General features: G+C 32.5%; 6 protein-coding genes and 1 long non-coding RNA gene across 15 annotated transcripts; 5 read left to right on the top strand and 2 right to left on the bottom strand.

Annotated features, from left to right (window-relative positions):
- Positions 1-383: 383 nt before the first annotated feature.
- LOC145739084 (E3 ubiquitin-protein ligase KCMF1-like) lies at positions 384-10,192 on the bottom strand. 3 transcript variants are annotated; one of them, XM_081994413.1, is made up of 8 exons: positions 10,030-10,192; positions 9,807-9,974; positions 9,281-9,423; positions 8,981-9,219; positions 8,300-8,379; positions 7,964-8,245; positions 7,582-7,909; positions 384-915 (listed from the first exon to the last, which is right to left on the bottom strand). In XM_081994413.1, the coding sequence occupies exons 1-8, from the start codon at positions 10,043-10,045 to the stop codon at positions 750-752; spliced, it is 1,422 nt and encodes a 473-aa protein (XP_081850539.1). In that variant the 5' UTR covers positions 10,046-10,192; the 3' UTR covers positions 384-749. The 3 variants fall into 3 exon arrangements, with proteins under 3 accessions (XP_081850539.1, XP_081850538.1, XP_081850540.1); XM_081994412.1 differs by having other exon boundaries at positions 8,300-8,388; XM_081994414.1 differs by lacking the exon at positions 384-915 and adding an exon at positions 6,455-6,567 and having other exon boundaries at positions 8,300-8,388.
- Positions 2,883-4,680, top strand: LOC145739087 (retinol-binding protein pinta-like). 2 transcript variants are annotated; one of them, XM_081994422.1, is made up of 7 exons: positions 2,883-3,040; positions 3,238-3,393; positions 3,449-3,605; positions 3,717-3,969; positions 4,090-4,200; positions 4,259-4,361; positions 4,449-4,680. In XM_081994422.1, exons 2-7 carry the CDS (start codon positions 3,246-3,248, stop codon positions 4,595-4,597), a joined length of 921 nt encoding a protein of 306 aa, XP_081850548.1. In that variant the 5' UTR covers positions 2,883-3,040; positions 3,238-3,245; the 3' UTR covers positions 4,598-4,680. The 2 variants fall into 2 exon arrangements, with proteins under 2 accessions (XP_081850548.1, XP_081850549.1); XM_081994423.1 differs by having other exon boundaries at positions 2,897-3,040; positions 3,241-3,393.
- LOC145739089 (uncharacterized) lies at positions 5,766-7,132 on the top strand. Its single transcript, XR_014180899.1, has 3 exons — positions 5,766-5,904; positions 6,633-6,735; positions 6,792-7,132. It is a non-coding gene; the product is annotated as an uncharacterized LOC145739089 (long non-coding RNA).
- Positions 10,193-10,321: 129 nt separating the features above from the next.
- On the top strand, positions 10,322-14,774 carry Rip11 (Rab11 interacting protein). Of its 2 annotated transcripts, none has more exons than XR_014180898.1 (9): positions 10,322-10,744; positions 10,803-10,947; positions 11,896-12,062; positions 12,125-12,498; positions 12,636-12,876; positions 12,930-13,136; positions 13,190-13,347; positions 13,407-13,632; positions 14,237-14,774. XR_014180898.1 is itself a non-coding variant. In XM_081994411.1 (9 exons), the coding sequence occupies exons 1-9, from the start codon at positions 10,714-10,716 to the stop codon at positions 14,256-14,258; spliced, it is 1,479 nt and encodes a 492-aa protein (XP_081850537.1). In that variant the 5' UTR covers positions 10,322-10,713; the 3' UTR covers positions 14,259-14,774. The 2 variants fall into 2 exon arrangements, 1 of the variants encoding a protein (XP_081850537.1); XM_081994411.1 differs by having other exon boundaries at positions 13,407-13,540.
- Positions 14,760-16,686, bottom strand: Dbct (Dihydrolipoamide branched chain transacylase E2). Of its 4 annotated transcripts, none has more exons than XM_081994418.1 (6): positions 16,417-16,686; positions 15,978-16,365; positions 15,760-15,843; positions 15,156-15,331; positions 15,023-15,094; positions 14,760-14,963 (listed from the first exon to the last, which is right to left on the bottom strand). In XM_081994418.1, exons 1-6 carry the CDS (start codon positions 16,474-16,476, stop codon positions 14,799-14,801), a joined length of 945 nt encoding a protein of 314 aa, XP_081850544.1. In that variant the 5' UTR covers positions 16,477-16,686; the 3' UTR covers positions 14,760-14,798. The 4 variants fall into 4 exon arrangements, with proteins under 4 accessions (XP_081850544.1, XP_081850543.1, XP_081850542.1 ...); XM_081994417.1 differs by having other exon boundaries at positions 15,156-15,376; positions 16,417-16,682; XM_081994416.1 differs by having other exon boundaries at positions 15,152-15,542; positions 15,599-15,843; positions 16,417-16,672.
- Positions 16,687-17,081: 395 nt separating this feature from the next.
- On the top strand, positions 17,082-18,398 carry LOC145739088 (translation initiation factor eIF2 assembly protein-like). The gene is made up of 6 exons (XM_081994424.1): positions 17,082-17,239; positions 17,295-17,552; positions 17,607-17,808; positions 17,867-17,989; positions 18,041-18,162; positions 18,220-18,398. The coding sequence occupies exons 1-6, from the start codon at positions 17,234-17,236 to the stop codon at positions 18,328-18,330; spliced, it is 822 nt and encodes a 273-aa protein (XP_081850550.1). The 5' UTR covers positions 17,082-17,233; the 3' UTR covers positions 18,331-18,398.
- Positions 18,399-18,727: 329 nt separating this feature from the next.
- LOC145739086 (lysosomal acid phosphatase-like) lies at positions 18,728-20,239 on the top strand. 2 transcript variants are annotated; one of them, XM_081994420.1, is made up of 6 exons: positions 18,728-18,889; positions 18,938-19,033; positions 19,090-19,329; positions 19,389-19,698; positions 19,764-19,960; positions 20,009-20,239. In XM_081994420.1, exons 1-6 carry the CDS (start codon positions 18,821-18,823, stop codon positions 20,153-20,155), a joined length of 1,059 nt encoding a protein of 352 aa, XP_081850546.1. In that variant the 5' UTR covers positions 18,728-18,820; the 3' UTR covers positions 20,156-20,239. The 2 variants fall into 2 exon arrangements, with proteins under 2 accessions (XP_081850546.1, XP_081850547.1); XM_081994421.1 differs by having other exon boundaries at positions 18,766-18,889; positions 18,946-19,033.
- Positions 20,240-20,491: the final 252 nt, after the last annotated feature.

Genomic DNA, 20,491 nt, shown 5'->3' on the forward strand with positions numbered 1-20,491 from the left:
AATTAAACATTTAATTTGGACCGAAAGGGCGTGGAAACAGGCGGAAAAGCGCCCCGCGTTGTCTATAAGTTTGTCGCGATAAATGACAACCCAAAACGTCAACAGGTACTGTTAGATACATTTTTCTATTTCAAACTACACTAACAAAGTATAATTTTTTAAAGCAATTTTAAATTCAGCACCATCTTTTCATCTCCGTTTAACCGGATCAAAAGGTGCAGGCTGTCGGCTAAAATAAAACAATTTTCATTGTTCCTAGAAATTTTATAATCAACCCAAAGTAATTAATTCCTTGCGCCCACCTTTTTAAAATTAATCCCGGGATAAATGTCATGCTTAAAGATATTTTTAATAGGTTTTATTATAAAAATCAAACTAATAGGCAAATCGTTAAATTTTAATTTACTTATAATACAAATTTTTGCTAAAAAGGATAAGTTTTGTATAAATAGTTAGACTACTATCAGTGCAAATTAATCTAAACAAAATATGTGGCAGAAAGAGAGAAACAATATTGCTTCAAACACTCTGTAATACTCTCACGTGAACTTGTACAGATCAAAAAAATACTTGTCAAGTGATTAACTGTCAAATGGCAGCAACCGAAACAATCGAATTACCGGTTGCGATTTGAAATATAATTTATAAACGTGGATCGCATACGAAATTTCCCATGAAAGCGGGATTTTTAACGGGTGTTTCAGTTATATCTGCAAAAGTTACGTGAGCTAGACACCTCGCCTTAGCTTTCATAAATATCTATCCAGCAGGTCGCCTAATGGATCTCGCATTTCTATCACGTTCGAAAACTTGCTCTGTTTCGATTTGGGGCCGTTGCAAATCCCCCACAATCTTGAAGATCTCTCGCCAATCCAATATCGAAACGGTGTTGCGCCCTCGACGTTGATCCCCCAACTACAAGAGTTAAAAAAATACAATTGTACTAATTTTGTTACGTTTATCAATGTACAGGTTTCTTATTACATTACTTAACTACTATAAATATGTAAATTGTTATCGTGTGTCTCCAACAGTCAACACTATTGAACACAATAGAAAACTCCCCCTCCGCCTCAAATTCAAGCCGCCCCTCGTTTTTATCCCCTTCAACCTTAAGTGCTCTTCCATAAAAAAAAACTAATTTGAATTCCCCGAAGACAATTGAAGAGACACTTTATTTTAAACTTTGCATTCTGATGGTTTTTACATATATGCAAGGATATAATGAGGAATATATTCAATTTATTTATTTATTCAATGCTTCATTGTGGTCCACTTCTAATACCAATTGAGCCAGAAACATTGTATCTTTGAAACCCGGATGCAAATTAATTTTGTCAAATCCACTAACCTGACAATTAGAATGTTAAGCTCGCTTTAACAAATTCACATGTCCATGTAGCCACAAATGTAAATATAAATTGTTAAGGGAAAAGTGTGAAACTGTCCCAAAAATTTCCAGCTTACTTCCCAATTTAGAATTTTTATAAACGACTTTCAGCTTTGAGGAAACGTATTGGAAATAACTGGACATATTTTCAATGGAAATTAAGTCATAATTTAGAATAAGTCGGGCGAATATTGGCTGATTTCTTCGATTTTCCAAAGAGTGTTGGTGAAATTGAAAGTCATTAATTCACTCGTCCAACAACTCCATTTAAAATAGGGTAAGGAGAAAGTCGCAAATCAGATCAATTAATTTAATGGGTCTATCAACAGCCTTTTGATGAAAATCAAAGATTAATGTGGTCTTCCGGCGAGACCAATTTCCCTCCGATAGCGTCGATGTAAGCCCTTATGTGCAAAAACACAAACGTGTCAAAACAAGTTATATCCCACCGGTTCTGGCTCCTACTTTTCCTTGGCATTATTCATTGGTTACGATAAAGGGATTTGGGTTGGAGAACTTTTATCTGAACGGTAATTTGTTTAGAAAACGGTCACGGACAAAAACTTCCAAGCGGTGCTTATTCGCACCTCGACCACGGTTATTTGATTAAACAGAAAAACGAATAAAATTTATACCAAAATATACCTTAATAAAAAGTGAATTCACCCAATTTCACCATGCAAATGACTTGACTAACTAAAAAATAGAAATAGAAAATCAAGTTAATGAACACATTTATAATTCACCAAAATGTCCGCTTGTACGGAAACTTATTAGAAATATTTTATTTATTTTACTTATGCTTCAATAATCCATATACTCTCACTGTAAGTATTTTTCCTTTTCCAATATATTAGTTTCGCAGTTATTTAGTATTTTTCCTATTCTACTCATCATAACATACATAGTATAAAACGAATTGATTTAGTCTTTTAAGGGGTCCATTGAAGACAAAAGCAGATTTATTCTTATATCCAATTTAAAATGCAGTGATTAACACCTTGTACATATTTGTTTACACCCATTTATCAATTACGTTGTTAATGCAAATCCCGTTACTCACATTTTTTCAACAGAAAATTACAAGTTATTTACTTAACATTTTAAAACTTGGAAATTTATTCTGATACTTTGTCCCCCTTAAAAAAAGTTTAATTTAGTATATATTTAGTGTCAAACCTCTGGTGGTAACCATCTATTTTTACATACATATAAATCATCATCATACATTTCATAATATAATAATGATTATGCTATGTCACAGATATCTGTAAAATTTGTGTTTATCATGATGACCAGATGATAGAACATAATTAAAGAAATAAAGAAAAATAATCCCATAAACATCTTTATTTGAATGCATTATTTTCAAGATACACAACTTCAAAGTGGTGAGAGTTTATAACAATTTACTTAATAATATGCTTTTATAAATATGTTTTTTTAAAAGAATATAATTTATAATGAACAACACATTCTTGAGGGTTGTCTTGTCATCTACCTTCTATGGCAACACTGTATTTAATAGAAAATTACGTTATCAGAGATAACTTTCTTATCTATACAGCATCACCATGCCAAACCTATCATAAAAATTCTGTAAGTGTTGCTAAATGTACACTAATTAATATCAGGAACATCCAGGTTACGGTAAGACATTTTTTCATTATTTTAGCAATAAATTATTATAGACACTATGATGTAACTACTACTTAAAAGTAAAATTAAATGATTGATAAAACTATTCATCTTGAGTAGCAATATGGTAGGTCATTATCATCACAGTATGTAGGATACATACTTATTGTTTTGATTTTCTGTGTATTCACATTCTGGTTCTTTAATAGCAGTTAACATGACAAAAAATTTGTTACAAGGAAGTAAAGAAGATGTGTATAAGAAAATACAAGAAGAACTAGGTAAATCCAAAGATGATATAAATGCTGACATTAAAATTATTCAAGAATGGTGCAAGACTCAACCTCACTTACCGGAAATCCCAAGCAAGTTTTTAGTTCTAACTCAAACGCCTATTAATGTTAATTTAAATAATTACAGAGACGGATTTGGTACAAGCAATGTTATTGATAAATAAGTTTAGCATCGAAAGAACCAAGCAGAGATTGGACATGTACTACACAATCCGGAGAACACTCCCTGAATTTTTTTATCAACATCCTTGTTCTCCTGAGATGATTCAACAAGCCAGGGTTACGTAAGTTTGGGTCCACCAAATCAATAATTGGATGCTTTATATCTACATAGAAAATTCACGATATTGATTACCATTATTAAATTCTTAAACAATCAGATTATCAAATTTTAGAATTGTAGTTCCACTACCAAAACGTTTGCCAGACCAAAGGAGAGTACTTTACTCTAAATTCTCAGAGGATTGCGGACCGGAAATGTTCAATCAGGAAAGATTTCTAGCCCACTCCTACAATATTCTTGAAGTATTGATGCGCGACGATGTCTACATTGGATGCCATTACATATTCGACTGCGCAGCAGTTAAAATGGGCCACTTAACCAAGATCAACCCCATAGTTTTTAAAAAATCTTCCGTAGTTATGGAGGTATAATATTACAAACCAAAAACTGAAAAAAATAATAATCTCTAGCCAGAAAGACTGTAGTGGTCGATAGCCTTTTTTCTTATCAAAATATAGATTGTTTATATATATAATCTCTTACAGAAAGTGTTTTCAAATCGAGTTGCTTCAATTCATCTGATTAACTTCCATCCTTTTATCGAAAGTACCTTGAACCTCATCAAACCCTTTTTTGCTGAAAAAATTCGCTCAAGGGTAAGACAGTTCCATTAAGTAAATTACTAAATGAACTAAAAGTTACTATGACCTTTAGATATTTATTCATAAAGACACTGAAGGACTGTTCAATATCTTTCCTAAGGAACTTTTGCCTAAAGACGTTGGAGGTGATGAAATGTCTGCTGCTGAATTAACAGGTAAATAACTATTTAAATTAACTTTATAAATATTTCCTCAAATAAATTACTAATTCTGTATTTTAATGTTTATTTCCTTTTTTATAGAATTGTGGATTAAAAAAATGGAAGAGCACAAACCTTTGTTCGATAGGCTTATCAGCCTCAAAGTTGACGAATCCAAACGACCAACCAAACTTGTCAACGACGAAGTTCTTGGATTTTATGGCAACTTCAAAAAATTGGACATTGACTAAACATTGTTTTGTTTAATTTTTGTATTCTCTCTTTTACTATTATAATAATTGTTGTTTACATTTTAATAAAATGTTCAGGTGTGCACTTTTGGTTTGGTTTCTTGCTTATTAAAAAAATATATCGTTCCTTAAAAAAAACATATAGCATATCAATTAAAAAAATATAGGAAAATATGGAAAAAAACTTAAAATTTAGTTGCAAAAGTTCAGTTACGTAATATACAGTGCGTTTTTTGTAACTCGCAACATAGGATTTCACGTGTTCAATTTTTAAGCCCACGTTGTATAGTAGGTATAGTAGGTACTTATTGTTAAACCATAAAATGGTACCTACAACTTCTTGAACTCATTCCCCTTACACAATTAAAAACCATTTCAATCTGTTCATTAATAGAAGAAATCCACAATTTGTGAGCCAAATCACAATGTCACTCTACTTGCTACCTGCCTTGTCAGTATCAAAAACAACAAGCACTTACCATACATACCGAGAGTAATGGAAAGATAAAATCTTTTTGTTTGTAAACATTTTTTAGACCGAATTGGCAAAAGTACTTAAGCTTCAGGATACTAAAGACACATCCGTCAAGTTTTACACCTGTAGTTCCAAAATAACATAGTCTAACATGGGCTTAATAATTTAACACGTAAAATCCTATGTTGCGCGTTAAAAAAAACGTATATACTGCTTCATAGATAAGTTGTTCGAAAAATCTTAAATAAGTTTTATATTGTCCTAATTGAACCTTAAAACTAACCTACCTAAATTATCCTTTTTTTTTCTAGGATCAGTTTTATATTTATTGTTTTATTAGGTATCAATAATTTACTATTGAATAAAATTTACCATATACCTAGATAGAAACTGCATTTATGGGTTTACAATTTATTTCATAAATAAGTTTATTACTTAACTAGAATTCCTATCGAGAAGCCATATACTAGGAATACAAAAGAGTTGGTACGTGCGAGTATAGAAAGAATTATTTGTTTTGCGCAACATGTTTTGCACTCTCGGTAATTGAGGGAACCGCAAAAAAAAATAATTAACTATCGGTTATCAGTGCATTTATAGATTAAATATAAGGCGATAGTTCGGTTAACTCGTCAGTTAACTTGTAGTCTCTGCAATAGGTAGTTGTCCAGGTCAAGTATCAGTATGACCAAGTCTTTGTTGCGAATTGATGGAGAGTCCGTTTATAGCCAACTCGAAAAAGAATTTGGTAAAAGCAGGAGTGATGTGGATGCAGATGTACAAATTATATGCGAGTGGTTGAAAACCCAACAGCATTTACCAGATGTTATCGGTAAGAACCATCAACTTTGCACTGTATGCACTCTGTATTAAATTCCAATGTAGATCGGCAACTCGTTAAGTCATTCATATTGCTCAATAAGTTCAGCATCGAAAAGACGAAGCAAAAACTGGATTTATATTTTTCGATTAGGATTCAAATACCAGAGTTTGGAAGTCGGCATCCCTGCTCATCTGAAATGATCCAGCTAGCCAGATCACTGTATGCAAATAAAAACAAATACAATAGCAATAAATTATAGTTATGGATTTAGGTACATCATACCTCTGCCGAAACAAGCAGCTGACAACAGAAAAGTGATAGTAGGAAAATTTACGGAAAACTTATCATCAGAATTATTTTTCCATGAATTATTTATGTGCCACTTGTTCAATGTCTGGGAACTTTTAATGAGAGAAGGTTTATTTATGGGTACCCATTTTATTTTCGATTGTAAAGGGTTCAAAATTGGACACGCCTTAAAACTGAACCCTTTGGTTTTCAGAAAAACGTCTGTCATTTTACAGGTTGTGCACATTTTATTAAAAAACCGTGTACAACGTTTTAATTTTTCAGAGTGTGTTTTCCAACCGTATGGCTTCACTTCATTATGTTAACTTCCATTCAGCTTTGGAAACCCCCTTAAAACTGTTGAAAATGGCTTTACCTGAAAAACTGAGACAAAGAGTAAAAACTATATTTTTAATTATGTAACCACAAACATATTTCAATTGTTGCAGGTATACGTTCAAAAATCCGTCGATGATCTTCTAGACACATTTTCTAAGGCAATATTGCCTAGTGATTTAGGAGGTGATGAGCCACCTTTAGCAGATATGGCAGGTATTTAAAGTAGAGCAACAATAACACAACATTTCAATTTAAAAATATATGTATAGAAACTTTAATCCAGCATTTTGAAGACAAGAAGGACATTTTTGACCAAATCATTAACATCAAAGTGGATGAATCAAAGAGAATTGAATTAAATAATGATGAACTCCTTGGGTTTTACGGGAATTTTAAAAAACTGGAAATTGACTAGTTTTAGTTCTTTAAAGTAATTGAAAGAAATGAAAGAGTTATAAGGATTAATAATTCAATGTTCAGGCATGTTACCTCATTTGTGTATTGGAAACGTCGCGTTAAATTTCTGTTAAGAACTTAAAACTCCTTCCTTTCATTCCACTTTTGTATCAAAATGTAAAAGGTAGGAAAGAATAAAAACGGTTGTACTGGTGGTTGTAATTATTATTAATTAATAACCAAACTTAACTCCATATACTTAAGTCAAGGAAAAAAGTCTATTATTTTAGAGAATCCCTATTTTGCCAAAATATGTAAACTAAACATCATCAAAAAAAGAAGTTTACTTAGGAAAAATTAGATCAAAATCATTTAACTATTTGGATTAAGTTATTTATTTTAAATAATATCTAATTTTTCACACATTGCTTAAAGTTGAATATGCACAATAAAGTAAATCAAATTATGAATTTTATATGGTGTAATGTGCAAGCTGTGTCCAATACAAAGCACAATTACCAATAAATTTACAAAACTTTACTCTTTATTAGCATTAGAACTCAATAATCAAAACTTTAACGAGAACCAGTATCAAATTAGTTCTTCATAAATACACAGTAAAACTATCACATTAAACCGTAACATATTTTAAAGTTAAACTACCTGTTTTCATCGGATTCCGAATCCTTATTTTGGTCTTTGCGGTTTGCTTCCGCTCTACGTTTGGCATTTTGGTTATCTTGCCTAGCACGTCCACGTAATACAGTACTGGTCAGACGCCGAGGCGTAAACTCCTCCTCATCATCGTCATCATCAACTGAGTCGCGCTCAACGGTACGACTTGATTCGATTAGGTCATTAAATTTCTTTTCACAACTCTCCTCTTTCCGTTCGCTTGACATACTCGATAACACCAATTCTTGAACGAAACTACAACGCTCTTGACGCTCTTCACTAGCAGTTGAATTCAATGATACTTCTTCCAATAAACCTATAACACAGCATGTATTTAAACTCGGTAATATATAACAAAGAAATCGCTTACTAGATAACAAAAACTGAGAATTATGGCCTTGGCTGGGAGTTGACGATGTGTTATTTGTAGGCTGGATTAAAACTGGGGACGCATTGAGCAAAATCGTCGAAGTTCCAAAATTGGAAGTATGAGCTTCGCGCAAAGTTTGGCTTTGAGTTGGCCTTCTTGGAAAACGTTCCAAATTTTGTCTCGCAGCGTTGACTTGTTGACGTTCAAGCTGCAGCTGCATCTGCAGCTGTTGCAACTGTGTCGGTGTACTATTTGAAGTGGTACTAGTAGATCGTCTTACCCCTTTATAAAGCCAAATTTTACAGTTTGCAATTTGTCACAAACGGAAATACTTACCGGAAAGTTGAGATAGTAGCTCAGCAATTGGGTCTACAGTTTCTCGCGATGATGGGCTTAAAGATGAAAACCCGCTGGAGCTGAAAACACTAAACCTCTATCTTTACATGGTAAGGTAAGGTTTTTATGTTTCCCATTTTTCGGAAACCTCAATCATTTTGGAAAACATAAAAAAATACTTTCAACGTTAAAATATAGTATTTTAGTATGAAATAAAATATCTTTAATGTGTCAATTGTATTTCCAGTCCATGAATATGTGCCAGTCAATGGGAGTAAGTTCTTTCCACCACCAATTTATCGCGACTTTTTTACCCCTACATCAATTAGAAAAATAAGTCATTGCAGAATTGAATTTCTACAGAAATCAACTATCAAATAAACATTATATTTTCAATGTTATATTTAACTGAACTGGCACCCTGTATTTATGTTATGATTATTGAAAAACAATAAACTTCAGAACAGCAAACAAATTGCCACATCAATATTATAATGAACTTATTCACCCACCTCATTTCAAAAATCCTAAAAAAGAATGAAACAACTACCACTACAACAATGATCCAATTTTCAGAAAGTCAAGAAGTTGCAGAGCTCATTTTTCCACAAGTCACTTTTCAAGCAAAGTTTTTATTAAACAACTATATTTGTAGATAAATTACCAGATACAAACCCTTACCTGAAATGCATATTAGAACGACGGGGTCTTAAAGAATTTCCACCCCTACCTCCAGTCCCAGTATGAGATGTTGAGGTATGAGGAATTCGTCTTACATTGTGACGTGTTGCCACTGGTTCATCAAGAAAAGAAATTAGATCCCGCGGGCCTGAACGATGTTCTACAGTTAAATGCCCAGCAAAATCATCAGTCATAAGGTTTGGATCTCCACCTGGCATTGCAGCACATAGAGGACAAACCTATAAAGTTAATATCCTGATAGTCTGTTGCATGAAATAGCAGAGTCTCTACTATCATTACCACTTCAAAATTAGTATCCTGATGCTCAGCAGTAACATGTTCTTGAAGAGTCACATCAGTAAATCCCATGCGGGAACAGTATGGGCAGGTGTAAGATTGAGGCATTTCTAATGTACTTATAGCTTCACCACCATAATATATGTCTTTAAGAAAATAAAACTTGATGTTATAACTGTAATATTATCAACTCACTAGAAGTCATAATTTGAATGTCTTTGCAAACTCAGTGGTTTGAAATGTAAAATATTAACATTGACAAGTGTGCTCAGCTTAGACTTAAATGAGTTTTGTATATAGTGCAGTGTGGGGTTGGGGCACAATATTAAAGATAAAAAGTTTAAGGACAGCAGCAGGTCTTTTACACTCATCATTATAAAATAATAAAATTAATATATTCAAATATAGGATAATTCAACACATACACTGCTGTAAACTTAAACACATAAAATACTAATTGAATAGTAATGGGTATCTCATTTCATGAGAATAAAAGAAAAAACTGATTGTGACATTTAATGCAACTTACCAAAGTCAGATCTAGTTAAAATGCACTGCATGGGGTGATCAGTAGTATGACGAGTATTTGTAGCTCCTGATTCATAGCAGACGGCACACAAGTCATAGTCATAACAGACTAAACACTTATACCTGCGCCCCCTAAAGTTCCCTTTTAAGCAGGAATCACAGCTGACCCCTAAAATAAATCAACTCCAGTGAGACCCCTTCCCAACCAAGTGATATTGGGTTACCTTCATGTCGACTCATTTTTGTATTTTTAATTTATATACAGTTTAAATATTAAGATTATATTGTCATAATATAATTTTCCTCCTTCCCCAATACCCAAAAACCATAAGTAATCCCCAACTCCATAGATTATAGAATTTTTTTTGTAATGACAGCTGACAATTTGCCTGTCTTGTCAATATGCCAATATTTGACATTGATGGTGTTTTAGCAGTTATGTCATTCGTCGTGATCTGTCTGTCAATGTCAACAATATCTTCACTTGTTTTGAAGTTGAAAGGTGATCGCTGGTAGGCTGCCGCTGGTGAAATCCAAAATTAAATAAAAAAAACAGTTCCCTATTTACCTCTAATGCACAGGATGAAAGAAAGTTTTAGTCAGTAATTATACTAGTTTACACGTGAAATATATAATCATTTTAATTCAGAAATAGCGTGTACTCTCCGATTTACAACCAGTTGGAAGCCTGTGTTCCAATGTATTTAAAATTAGTGCAGAATTGTTGTGTTTACCATATTCAGATCAATGACAGTTTGACGTTTCGATTAAACACGTATCAGCAAATCAGCAGACATTCATCTGCTTATTTAATTTAGAAATTCCATCAGGAGTTGTTTATTTATTAATTTAAAAAAAATCATTCTACCTATTCTATTGGCTTTAATTTCAACCAGGTGCAAAAGGAAATGTGGGTTCCAACTCATGTGCAAGTAACAGGTAAGTTTTTGCCAGGAAAAGGTTTCAAATTATTTTCTAATTAACAGTTATTTTGCAGTCCAGAAAGCAGTGGGACTACTGACAAAGGGAAAAAATAATACCAATGATTGTTTTGTAACTATTGGATTGGGTAAAGTCAAGTATCAGACCTCTGTCAAAGAAAAAGCTGGCTCCAATGTAGAATGGCATGAGGAATGTGAACTGTAAGTTCAATTTAAGTGCAATTAGGTTATTAGGTTAAAAAGGTTACTGTAAAATGGGCTTGTGTGGAATGAATACCATGAACTCATCATTTGTGACTAATTCACAGTTCATACTTGAAGAATTAGTCATGATGAATAATTAATGTTTAATAAGTCACTGTACTTTTCTAGTATTACTCAGTACTTAAGGGATTATTGCTCAGTGCTGATTAAATAACTATAGGATTTTCCTGTGTGAAGAAAAATGAAAGTATTGTTGAATTATACTTTATTCAAAGTGAAAATGCATGTATAATGTATTGCAAGTGAAAATGTATACAATAAAAATGAACTGATTCAATCATAATTAAGTTCAGTTCTTTTAAACTTTCTAAAACTGTAGTCCTTTTGATTCTCTATTTAACTTTCTATCTAAACCAAAGTTCAAAGTTTATTAACCTAAAAAAAAAAACAATTTGTCACCTCAAACTGAGTTTTATTGTTTTGATTATTCACACACCTTCTTGTTTTCAGTGTTTGAATGGAAGTAATTGTTTTAGACAGTTTTCATTCACAGAAGATTGTTATTTCTGTGTGAAATTAGGGCAATAACTAGTTATTGTTAGCAATCATTTTAAATCAGTATAACTAGTTAAATTAAGTTGAATGACCTTGAACTTGAGTTTTACATTTAGGAGGTCATAAAAGTTATATATAACCTAGTAGGTATGTAGGAAATGTTGATCTGAACTAACTATAGATTGCCTGGCTCTGGGTTTGCAGTTGTTTCTTTAGCTTACCAAATGATGATAAGTACCCATTTAAACTTAAAACCACAGTCTACCAATATATTTTATACTCTTCTTCTTTTAGTTTTACAAAATTTAGTTTAACTTTGCTTTGCCAGCTAAAACTGCATTCACATTTTAGATTTTTATTTTATTTTTTGCTTGTTTGTTCATTTTTTAGACCTATACCTGAACAAGCTGGTAACAAAGCTGAAATTGTCTTAACAGCTCTACATCACAATGGCTTGGGTATTGATGAATTTTTGGGCAGGGTCTCTATACCCCTCAACAGCTTGGACATTTATGACAGACCAAAAAATAGGCTTTATCCTTTACAAGCAAAACCAGGTAAATAACATATACCTAAAAGTACATATAGCTGGACTTTTTAAAATACATAATTTATCTAGGTGGAAAGCAAAAAGAAAGAGGGCAGTTGGAAGTTAAAATAGCATTCAATGTAAAATCAGGCAGTCTAACAAATTTAAGCAAAAAAGAAAAGCACAGATCATCTTTATCTCATGTAGCCCAATCAGTTGGAGGTAGTTTACTGAGTTTGGGAAGTGCAGAAAAGCGAAAGGGAATTAAAAAGATCGCGAAATCGATTGGATCCAAAATGCACTTAAAAAGCAAAAAAAAAGGGGATGTTGATGATGGAGCCTCATCTATAGGCAGTGTAGGAAGCTTAAACGTGCGCAGCCAAACCTTGAATAGACACTTTAAATCCAAACAAACATTAGAAGATGCTGATCCTGGAGTTGTTAGTGATGAGGATGACTTTACAGTAAGTATATAAAAGATTGGTATATTCATAGTATGTTATTTTCTGGCCACTTACTAATTTTAACACACTTATCAAATTTAACCATAACTTATTGAAGTTGTGTGTTCCTAATGTAAGAAAGCACTGTTTTATTGCAGTTTGATGATTTATCACACAAAAGCTCTGCAAGTTCCCTCAACATTTCTGCCAACACCCCTCCAGCATTTACTACAGTAAACAAAACCGCGACACAAGAGAATCTTACACAATCCACACCCACTACCCCCACTCCAACCATAGCAAAAACCGTCTCTCCCCCTGCTAAGCCACCAAGATCTGAACCAAAACCTCAGCAAGATGAATGGGAGACAAAATTGTTTGGAGGTTCAAAACCAAAAGGTATTTCACTTTATTTTGAACTTATCTTTATAGTGTTGTTATCACTGTTATAGGCGGATTACGGCCTGGTTCTAATGAATCTTTAAATAGACGATCCTGGGACTCTAGCAAATTAGCATCACAAATTGTGGAAGAGAATGAAGTGACTGAGAATTTGGCCAAATGCGACGACAATATTAGTGTTAAGTCAACTCCTGAAGTTGCAAAGAAAGAAGAAAAGGATGGGATGTTTTCAAAGTTGAGGAACAACTTTAGAAAAGGTGTGCTTGATTTGTAGTTCTCAAAACTTTTTATAATTTTCAAATTATTTCAGATAAAGACAAAAGGGAGATTCTAGAGTCAAATGAAAAACAGATGAATACCTCACATGAACGCGTTATTATTGGTGGGGAACGGGAGATTATTGCGGAGAAAATTTCTAGTCATATTTCCAATGAGTTACTTCAGAAATATGAAGGAAAAAGTCGTGAGGTGAGTAGGCATAGGGAGTAGTAAACCATTATTTTTAATTGTTTATTATTTGTTTGTAGGACTTAATTTTAGCCTTAGTTGACACGCAAACCGATCTGGACAAATATAAGAGAAAGCTTAAAGACTTGGAGGACTATCTGGACGATCTCTTGTTAAGAGTTATGGAAACGACGCCAAAGATACTTCAGAACCCGTACGTCACTTACAAATTGCCTCAAAAGCAATACTCGTAACTACTTTCATTTTTAAATTGAATCAATTTTTTTGGGAGAGATACTAAACCAGGTAACACTGTCCTGACAGATTTTTTGTTCAAATTTGGTTGTTATTCTCATTTTTGGTCTTTCTTGAGTATCACGTCACATTAGTTAAAATATAACAAAATATATATTTTTGACGTGATGTAGTAAATGTATAGTTATAAAGTTAACATATGTAAGTGTGCATTAATTTGCAAACAAAAGTTTCGTCAACTAGTGTGATTTAGTTCAAAAAGTGTTTATCACTTAAAAACTGGTTTAGGGAAGAGAAAGAATGATGAAAGTCTAAACCCCATTTATCTAATGATTTAACCTTTTTGACGTATTGAACAACAATGATATTAAGTATTAAAGCAATACGTGATCCTACGTAACGGTGGCGTAATATTACGTCTAAATTTAAATAACTTATTTTCTCTTACAATCGTAGTAGGGACGTCGAATTTGGAACACTTTATTGTATTGATCATAGTTAATTAATTAGTTGACGGAAATATATCTTACTAATCGTACTTCAACAGGGCTAAGATTATTTTGTGTCTTATTCAAAAAACGAGTGCCTTCAAACTAACATAAATATACGTATACATAATGCTAAGTTGAAAATAATTAGTACTTTTTGCATTTAGGAATCGTTACGACCTTTATTGAGGCTTTGAGCACACATCACTGACCATTAAAAGTTATTTGAACGCTTTTCCGCTACCGCATGCCAAACCTACTACAAAAGTAACATTCTGATCAAATTAACGGAGCGGAAAACTATGAGATTGTTAATTTTTAACCTTTTGTGCCTACCAATTTGCAATACTTATATACATAATTAAATTAATCTGTGATTAAACGCAGACTTCACATTTTACAAATAGATACTAATTAGACATGTAAATGCGTTGTTTTTTTGTTATATTTTATTTTTTTAACTAGTTTATTTTAGCCATTTAGTTGCAATGTATTTGTACATAAGTGACAATGACAACAACTCACACATCTTCTTTAATATTTAGACAAATGATGTTATTTTATTATTTAATTAGCAATTACTACTAACACTAATTACGAACTAACATTTCCTAAACCCTAAAAATAAATCTTTATGACCGGGGTTTTGGTTGTTGAAATATTTTGTGGGTTTTAGTTGAAAATTAAATCTTTTATATTTAATAATGGTTTTTATTATTCAAACTTTAACTACAAATTCAAAAATAACAAATTTGGATTTTCGATTTGTTTCTTCAAATTGTTTATGAACCGTGCTACAGTAATTCCATCCAGTATTCTATGGTCTGCTGTAGCGCTTAAATTGATTATTTCTTCTTTAGTTATATTGCCTTCTGAGTCAAATCTAGGTAAAGTCTAAAAAAAGTATCACATTATATTAACCCCTTTTAAAATTTTATATAAGCGTTGCATACCCGAGTGGCCCCAATAGCAATAATAGCAACTTGTGGTGGTAATATAACTGGTTTTGTGTAGGTGCCTCCAACCTGCAGAAAATAATGGTAAATTAACGCTTCAAATGCAAAAAAAACGTACTGCATAACCTACAACTCCGATGTTCGAAATGGAAAAGTTGGCCCCAGTTAAGTCGTCTGGTAAAAAATTGCCGTTTTTTCCATTTTTCATTAATCGATTTAGTTCTTGAGAAATTTCAACGATCGTCAGGTGTTCCACTTTTTTTATAACCGGAACAGCAAGTCCATTACTTGTTGCCATTGCCACTCCTATGTTGTGGTGTTTCCAGTAAATAATGTTTTCGTTATTAGAGTCTAAGGTAGAATTAATTATAGGATAACGTTGAAGAGAGTTGGAAATAGCTTTGATAAAAAAAGGCAAGAATGTTATTTTTACATCAAGATTTGATGACAATGTTCTGCGTAATTTTGATAGTTCAGTGACTTTAATTTCGTCGCTGTAGACAAAACTTGGGATTTTCTGAAACACTGTAACTTTAAAATCAAATTTGATATAGCCATTATAGTTCTAATTACCAAAGCTTCAGTCATGGTGTTGAACATGGCTTTTGTAAAGCCTTTAATTGGTTCGATATTAACACTTTCAGCGGGAACTTTACTCGAAGGAGTTCCAATCGGAGAGGGGGTGGTGTTTAAATATTTTAAGATATCATCTTTTAGTATTCGTCCATTTTTACCTGTTCCTTCAATTCGTGACAGGTCGATTTTGTTTTCTTTGGCTAATCGTCGTACAGAGGGAATGCACATAACTGCGGAATTATCTGAAATAGATTTAAGTTATGAATTAAGACGTAAGTTTAAAATATAAGGTGTATAATTCTGAAAGGCAAAAAGTAGCAAAACCTTTTCTTATTTTAGCAGCTAAAGTATAGTCAAGACAAAACTATTTCTTTACCTGGTTCTTCAATCTGCGGCTGCGGTTCTGTATCAACCTCGACCTGAACATTAGGAGTAGAATTTGGTGCTGTTTGAGCCTCATCTGTTTCATCAGTTTCCAGATCTATTAATGGTTGACCAACGAGGGCTACGTCGTCAGTTTTGTAGTGAAGTTTTGTAATAATTCCATCATATCTGCTTGTTATTGTCACTGAAGCTTTATCGCTTTGTACCTCACAAATATTATCGAACTGTGAGACCTTATCTCCAACGTTAACAAACCATTCTTTTACGACCACCTCCCTAATACCTTCGCCTATATCAGACAAGTTAAAGGCGATTTTTTTGTTTAGAATTGTACAAGTGAAAATGCTTCTAAGTGTGCTGTTTTGATTGTTTGATCTTTTCTAATAAAACGGTTATCGTTAAGATCTATTTACAATTTTGTTCCTACTTACCATAATTTTTTTACAAGATTTGTTTAAAACTCTGTAAGCAAGCACGGGAATGCAAGACATTATTTTTCTTTCACTTCTTACACTTCAATACCAAATAAATAAAATAAACTGTCCCTTATCTCTACTGAAACTATTATATTACTTCGCCAGTAAACAACATGAATATACGCAAGTCATTTTAGTTTTAGCATACGAAATTTCAAAATTTAAATAACATTACATATATAACAAGACGGCGTGTGTCTCTGTATACTGAAAAAATATTTTTTTCAACTAATTTCCATGGCAGGTCTCTATAGTAATTTGTTATCTGAAAGTGTAAACAAACTTTAACTTGATTGTGATCTTAAGTACTTAAAATGCATTTACAAAAAAGTTAAGTTTCGACTCCAATCAAATCGCAAGGGATTAATAAACCTTCCTATACTTCTTTGTCCATACGATTCAACTTTTTTGAAAACGCATTATACACAAGATTACATATTAGTTCATTGGTTACTATGGAACTTAATTTCAGCCTCCTCCGTCTCCAAAAATACGTTTTGTTAGTTTAAAATTAATACAGAAATCTTAAACCGTGGTGAATGCATTAATTTTTTTAAAGTTTACAGAGACCAACTATTATGCAACCAAAAATACGACTACTAAGAACGGTTGGTTGCCTGCACAACTGCTTATTGTCAACTGGTTTGTTTTTGTTTTGGGAACATGGTTTACATGGTGTGAGAGTATGAATTGTCTACTAACTAATCATAGTGAATAAATGTTTACACTGTTAATTTCTTCATTTTTTACTGAATTATAACAATTTTAAAGGATGTTGGTAATGTTTGAGAATACCTAACACCACATACATTTTACCTAACCTTAATTTCCAGGTAACTCAAGATTTTAAGGATTTTTCAATTACATCATGGTACCAAAATTTCAAAAGTGTGACTCCTAAAACTGTGATTATAGAGCTTCCTGTTGAAGTTTTAAAATTCTTCCAGTACAAACAGGTTCAGGATGATTCTGATGAGGACAGTGACTATGAAGAACCTCCTATCCCAAAAGATTTTAGGACAAAATTAATAAATGCATTTAATGTGTTGGGTAAAGCAGTTTTTGTCAAGAACAATTGGCATGCCCCTCTGGTAAACAATTTATTTAATCTGATGACTGTATTTTTATGATAAAGTTGGTTGTAGGATGCTAATATGTTCAGTATAGGGTTTATGCTAAAAGCTGAGTCTATTGAGGATATAAGACTATTTCTACAGGTGTCAAGTATAATACAAAAGGATTTTGAAACTATTCAGGGTGTGCCTTTTTGTTTGGCTTTGAGAAAGTGGGTTAGTATCCACCCTGCTGCTGAGTTTAGGTGCATTGTAATTAATAATTTACTAAGAGGTAAGAAATATGATTTTTATATTGTATCTTTATATTGGCTATGTAATTATTATTTTAGGAATCACTTGTAGAGATTACCCGACTTTCTATCCACATTTCTTAGAAGAAGGGCTTGAAATTATACAAAAACTTCAAAATTTTTTTGAAGATTTTGTACATTTAAAATTCCCTAGAAAGCATTGTAGGTATGCTGAAATGTGATATTCTAATTTATAATTAACACATTTTTTAGTTGTGTTTGACGTAGTTCTGTCTTACTCAGACAAACCTGTTATACTTGATTTTGGGCCTCTAAATGCCAAAACTAACTTATATGCATTTTCTTGGAAGGAAATTAGTCCTTTACTAAATGAGGTACATTTTTCTGCTTATATGTTTCACTAAAGTATTGATATAACTGTTTTATTACAGGAAGTTATAGAAGTTATGCCCCCAGTCTTTCGTTATGTAGAAAAGGACATAGGAATTATGTCTAAAGCAGATGCTCTAGCTAAATTCAGACATGCTCAAGCAGCCAGTTAGTTTTGTAATTGTTTTTAATTACATTGTATTACATATTGTTATTTACAACAAATTTTTATTATTTTTCACGTTTATAGCATTTTTCTTTGATAAATTTCCTGCATATTCTGGTTCATTAACCTCATTCAATCTTCCTAATGTTTACTTCTCCCTAGATTAAGTGCTCCATACCCTAGACCAGAAGTTCTCATATTCCACTTTATAAATTTTGGTGGATCTGTTGAAGCTACCATATTCCCAAAACTCAACAAAAAATGTGAAAATTATGTATTGGGCTGTACCATAAGTAGGCGACCATAATTACACGAACAACAATGAAGTGTGGCCTAACCATGTAGAATCCTTGGTGGTTGCCTTGACAACAGTCAATTTATTGTTTTTTGTTTGGTTATCTTTCATTTAATCAACTCCTTAAACATAACTTATCATTTTGCAAATACAGTAATGAAATTATCACAGACAAATAAAATGGGTGTGTTTTAATTTGAAAATGTGGATATTAATTCTCGTATTATGTGCTTTAACTGGGGGTACCCAGGTTCCTAGGCAAATCCATGTCGTAAGTTAACTAATCAGTTTGATAATTAAGATTTGACCCACTTTGTAGCTATTTAGACATGGAGAACGTTCTCCTACTAGCAGTTTTCCTACCGATCCCCATAAGAATTTTAAATGGGATGGTGGCTTAGGCCAGTTGACTAATGTAATGAAAACAATAATGAGTTGCAATGAGATGATATTAATTTTAACTAATTACAGACTGGGAAATTACAAATGTACACACTGGGTCAAAATTTAAGACAACATTACAGTGTAGTTGTTCCTAAATATTACTGGCCTCTAGATGTGAATTTTTCAAGCAGTGCTTTGGACAGGTGCCTCATGAGTGCTGAACTTCTAGGAGCTGGGCTTTTCCCACCTCAAAACACTCAAATTTGGAATCCAGATTTATTGTGGCAGCCTATTCCAATTCATTACTTGCCAAGAGAAGCTGATAATGTAAGGAATTAAATAATGTTTTTTTTTTAACAGCTTAGCATAATTCAAATAACTTTTAGTTGTTAGCTATGAAAAGTAACTGCACCGAGTATGACAAAGAGTTTCTGGAAGTACAAAACTCTTCAAAAGTCAGTCAATACAATATAGATTATGCAGAACTGTACAAATATCTTACAGAACACACAGGGAAGGTTATAAATGACATTGAAGATGTAGAGTCATTGTATAATACATTAGAAATCTACCAAATGAAAAATATGTCATTGCCTTATTGGGTGAATGACACCTTATTGGCTCAAATGAGGGTTATAGCTGCTCAAAATTTAGCTATTTATTCTGAAACAGAGTACATGAAAAAAATGAAAGGAGGTACAGCAATATTTCAAAATTATTATTTCTGAAATTTTTCTCCTATACTCACCACTACATTGTAGGTTTCTTTTTAAAGACAGTGATAAACTCAATGGAAACTGCAATTAATAGTACAGAAGAAAGTCCCATAATAAACACTTATGCTGGACATGATTTGACTATAGTACACGTTATGCGCGCACTAAATTTATTAGACACTTTAAAACCTGAATTGGGAGCTTCACTCGTATTTGAGTTATATGAAGATAGCTCCATTCATGTAAGTTACTTTGAATCTTAATTAGGGTGCTAATCTGTAGTTTTTAAGGTGTTTTACTGGGATAGCTGGAAAGGGGATCAACAAGAACAATTACTGCCAAATTGTAGCTCTCCCTGCACAATTAGTACTTTTAAGGAAGGGTACAAAAATGTTTTACCTGAGAACTGGGCTGAAGAATGTCAAGTGAGGTCCTAATAGTCCAGGACAATGGTACAGTATTAGCCAATATTTTTAGACTGTTATTTACGTACTAATAAAGTTTTTATTGATCAGTAAGAAGTTTGTATTGATCCCTATTGAGTTTTAAGTAGAATAAAAAAGTAGACCATAATGCTGGTACTACAAAAGATTTTTAAGACTGAATATCCTGACACTATGATGACCTATTTATTACATTTATATATTGTATATATATTTACATTTTACAATAATGTTTTCATCATAGTAAATCTTAGAAAAATAAGGAAAAGGGATTATATTATTAAAACAGACCGCTCAATCAAAGTCACTTGAATCACTATATGATAAATC

The sequence above is a fragment of the Ips typographus genome, linkage group LG16 (genome assembly GCF_016097725.1).
Source record: "Ips typographus isolate SLU linkage group LG16, UJ_Ityp_2.0, whole genome shotgun sequence".
NCBI classification, from domain to species: Eukaryota; Metazoa; Arthropoda; class Insecta; order Coleoptera; family Curculionidae; genus Ips; species Ips typographus.

Coding starts and splice junctions, on each gene's coding strand:
- LOC145739087 (XM_081994422.1), top strand. CDS start 3,246: ATGACAAAAAATTTGTTACAAGGAAGTAAAGAAGATGTGTATAAGAAA. Junction 3,394..3,448: donor TCACTTACCGGAAATCCCAA/GCAAGTTTTTAG, acceptor AAATAATTACAG/AGACGGATTTGGTACAAGCA. Junction 4,201..4,258: donor CTGAAAAAATTCGCTCAAGG/GTAAGACAGTTC, acceptor TATGACCTTTAG/ATATTTATTCATAAAGACAC.
- LOC145739084 (XM_081994412.1), bottom strand. Junction 9,424..9,806: donor TTTAACTAGATCTGACTTTG/GTAAGTTGCATT, acceptor ATTTTCTTAAAG/ACATATATTATGGTGGTGAA. Junction 916..7,581: donor TCGGAATCCGATGAAAACAG/GTAGTTTAACTT, acceptor TAACTCTTGTAG/TTGGGGGATCAACGTCGAGG.
- Rip11 (XM_081994411.1), top strand. CDS start 10,714: ATGTGGGTTCCAACTCATGTGCAAGTAACAG. Junction 10,948..11,895: donor TGGCATGAGGAATGTGAACT/GTAAGTTCAATT, acceptor TTCATTTTTTAG/ACCTATACCTGAACAAGCTG. Junction 13,541..14,236: donor CCAAAGATACTTCAGAACCC/GTACGTCACTTA, acceptor TTTTGCATTTAG/GAATCGTTACGACCTTTATT.
- Dbct (XM_081994415.1), bottom strand. CDS start 16,476: ATGTCTTGCATTCCCGTGCTTGCTTACAGAGTTTTAAACAAATCTTGT. Junction 15,095..15,155: donor CCATTTCGAACATCGGAGTT/GTAGGTTATGCA, acceptor TATTTTCTGCAG/GTTGGAGGCACCTACACAAA. Junction 14,964..15,022: donor TTGCTATTGGGGCCACTCGG/GTATGCAACGCT, acceptor TACTTTTTTTAG/ACTTTACCTAGATTTGACTC.
- LOC145739088 (XM_081994424.1), top strand. Junction 17,553..17,606: donor ACAATTGGCATGCCCCTCTG/GTAAACAATTTA, acceptor AGTTGGTTGTAG/GATGCTAATATGTTCAGTAT. Junction 17,990..18,040: donor AAAATTCCCTAGAAAGCATT/GTAGGTATGCTG, acceptor CACATTTTTTAG/TTGTGTTTGACGTAGTTCTG.
- LOC145739086 (XM_081994420.1), top strand. CDS start 18,821: ATGTGGATATTAATTCTCGTATTATGTGCTTTAACTGGGGGTACCCAG. Junction 18,890..18,937: donor TTCCTAGGCAAATCCATGTC/GTAAGTTAACTA, acceptor CCCACTTTGTAG/CTATTTAGACATGGAGAACG. Junction 19,330..19,388: donor TGCCAAGAGAAGCTGATAAT/GTAAGGAATTAA, acceptor AATAACTTTTAG/TTGTTAGCTATGAAAAGTAA.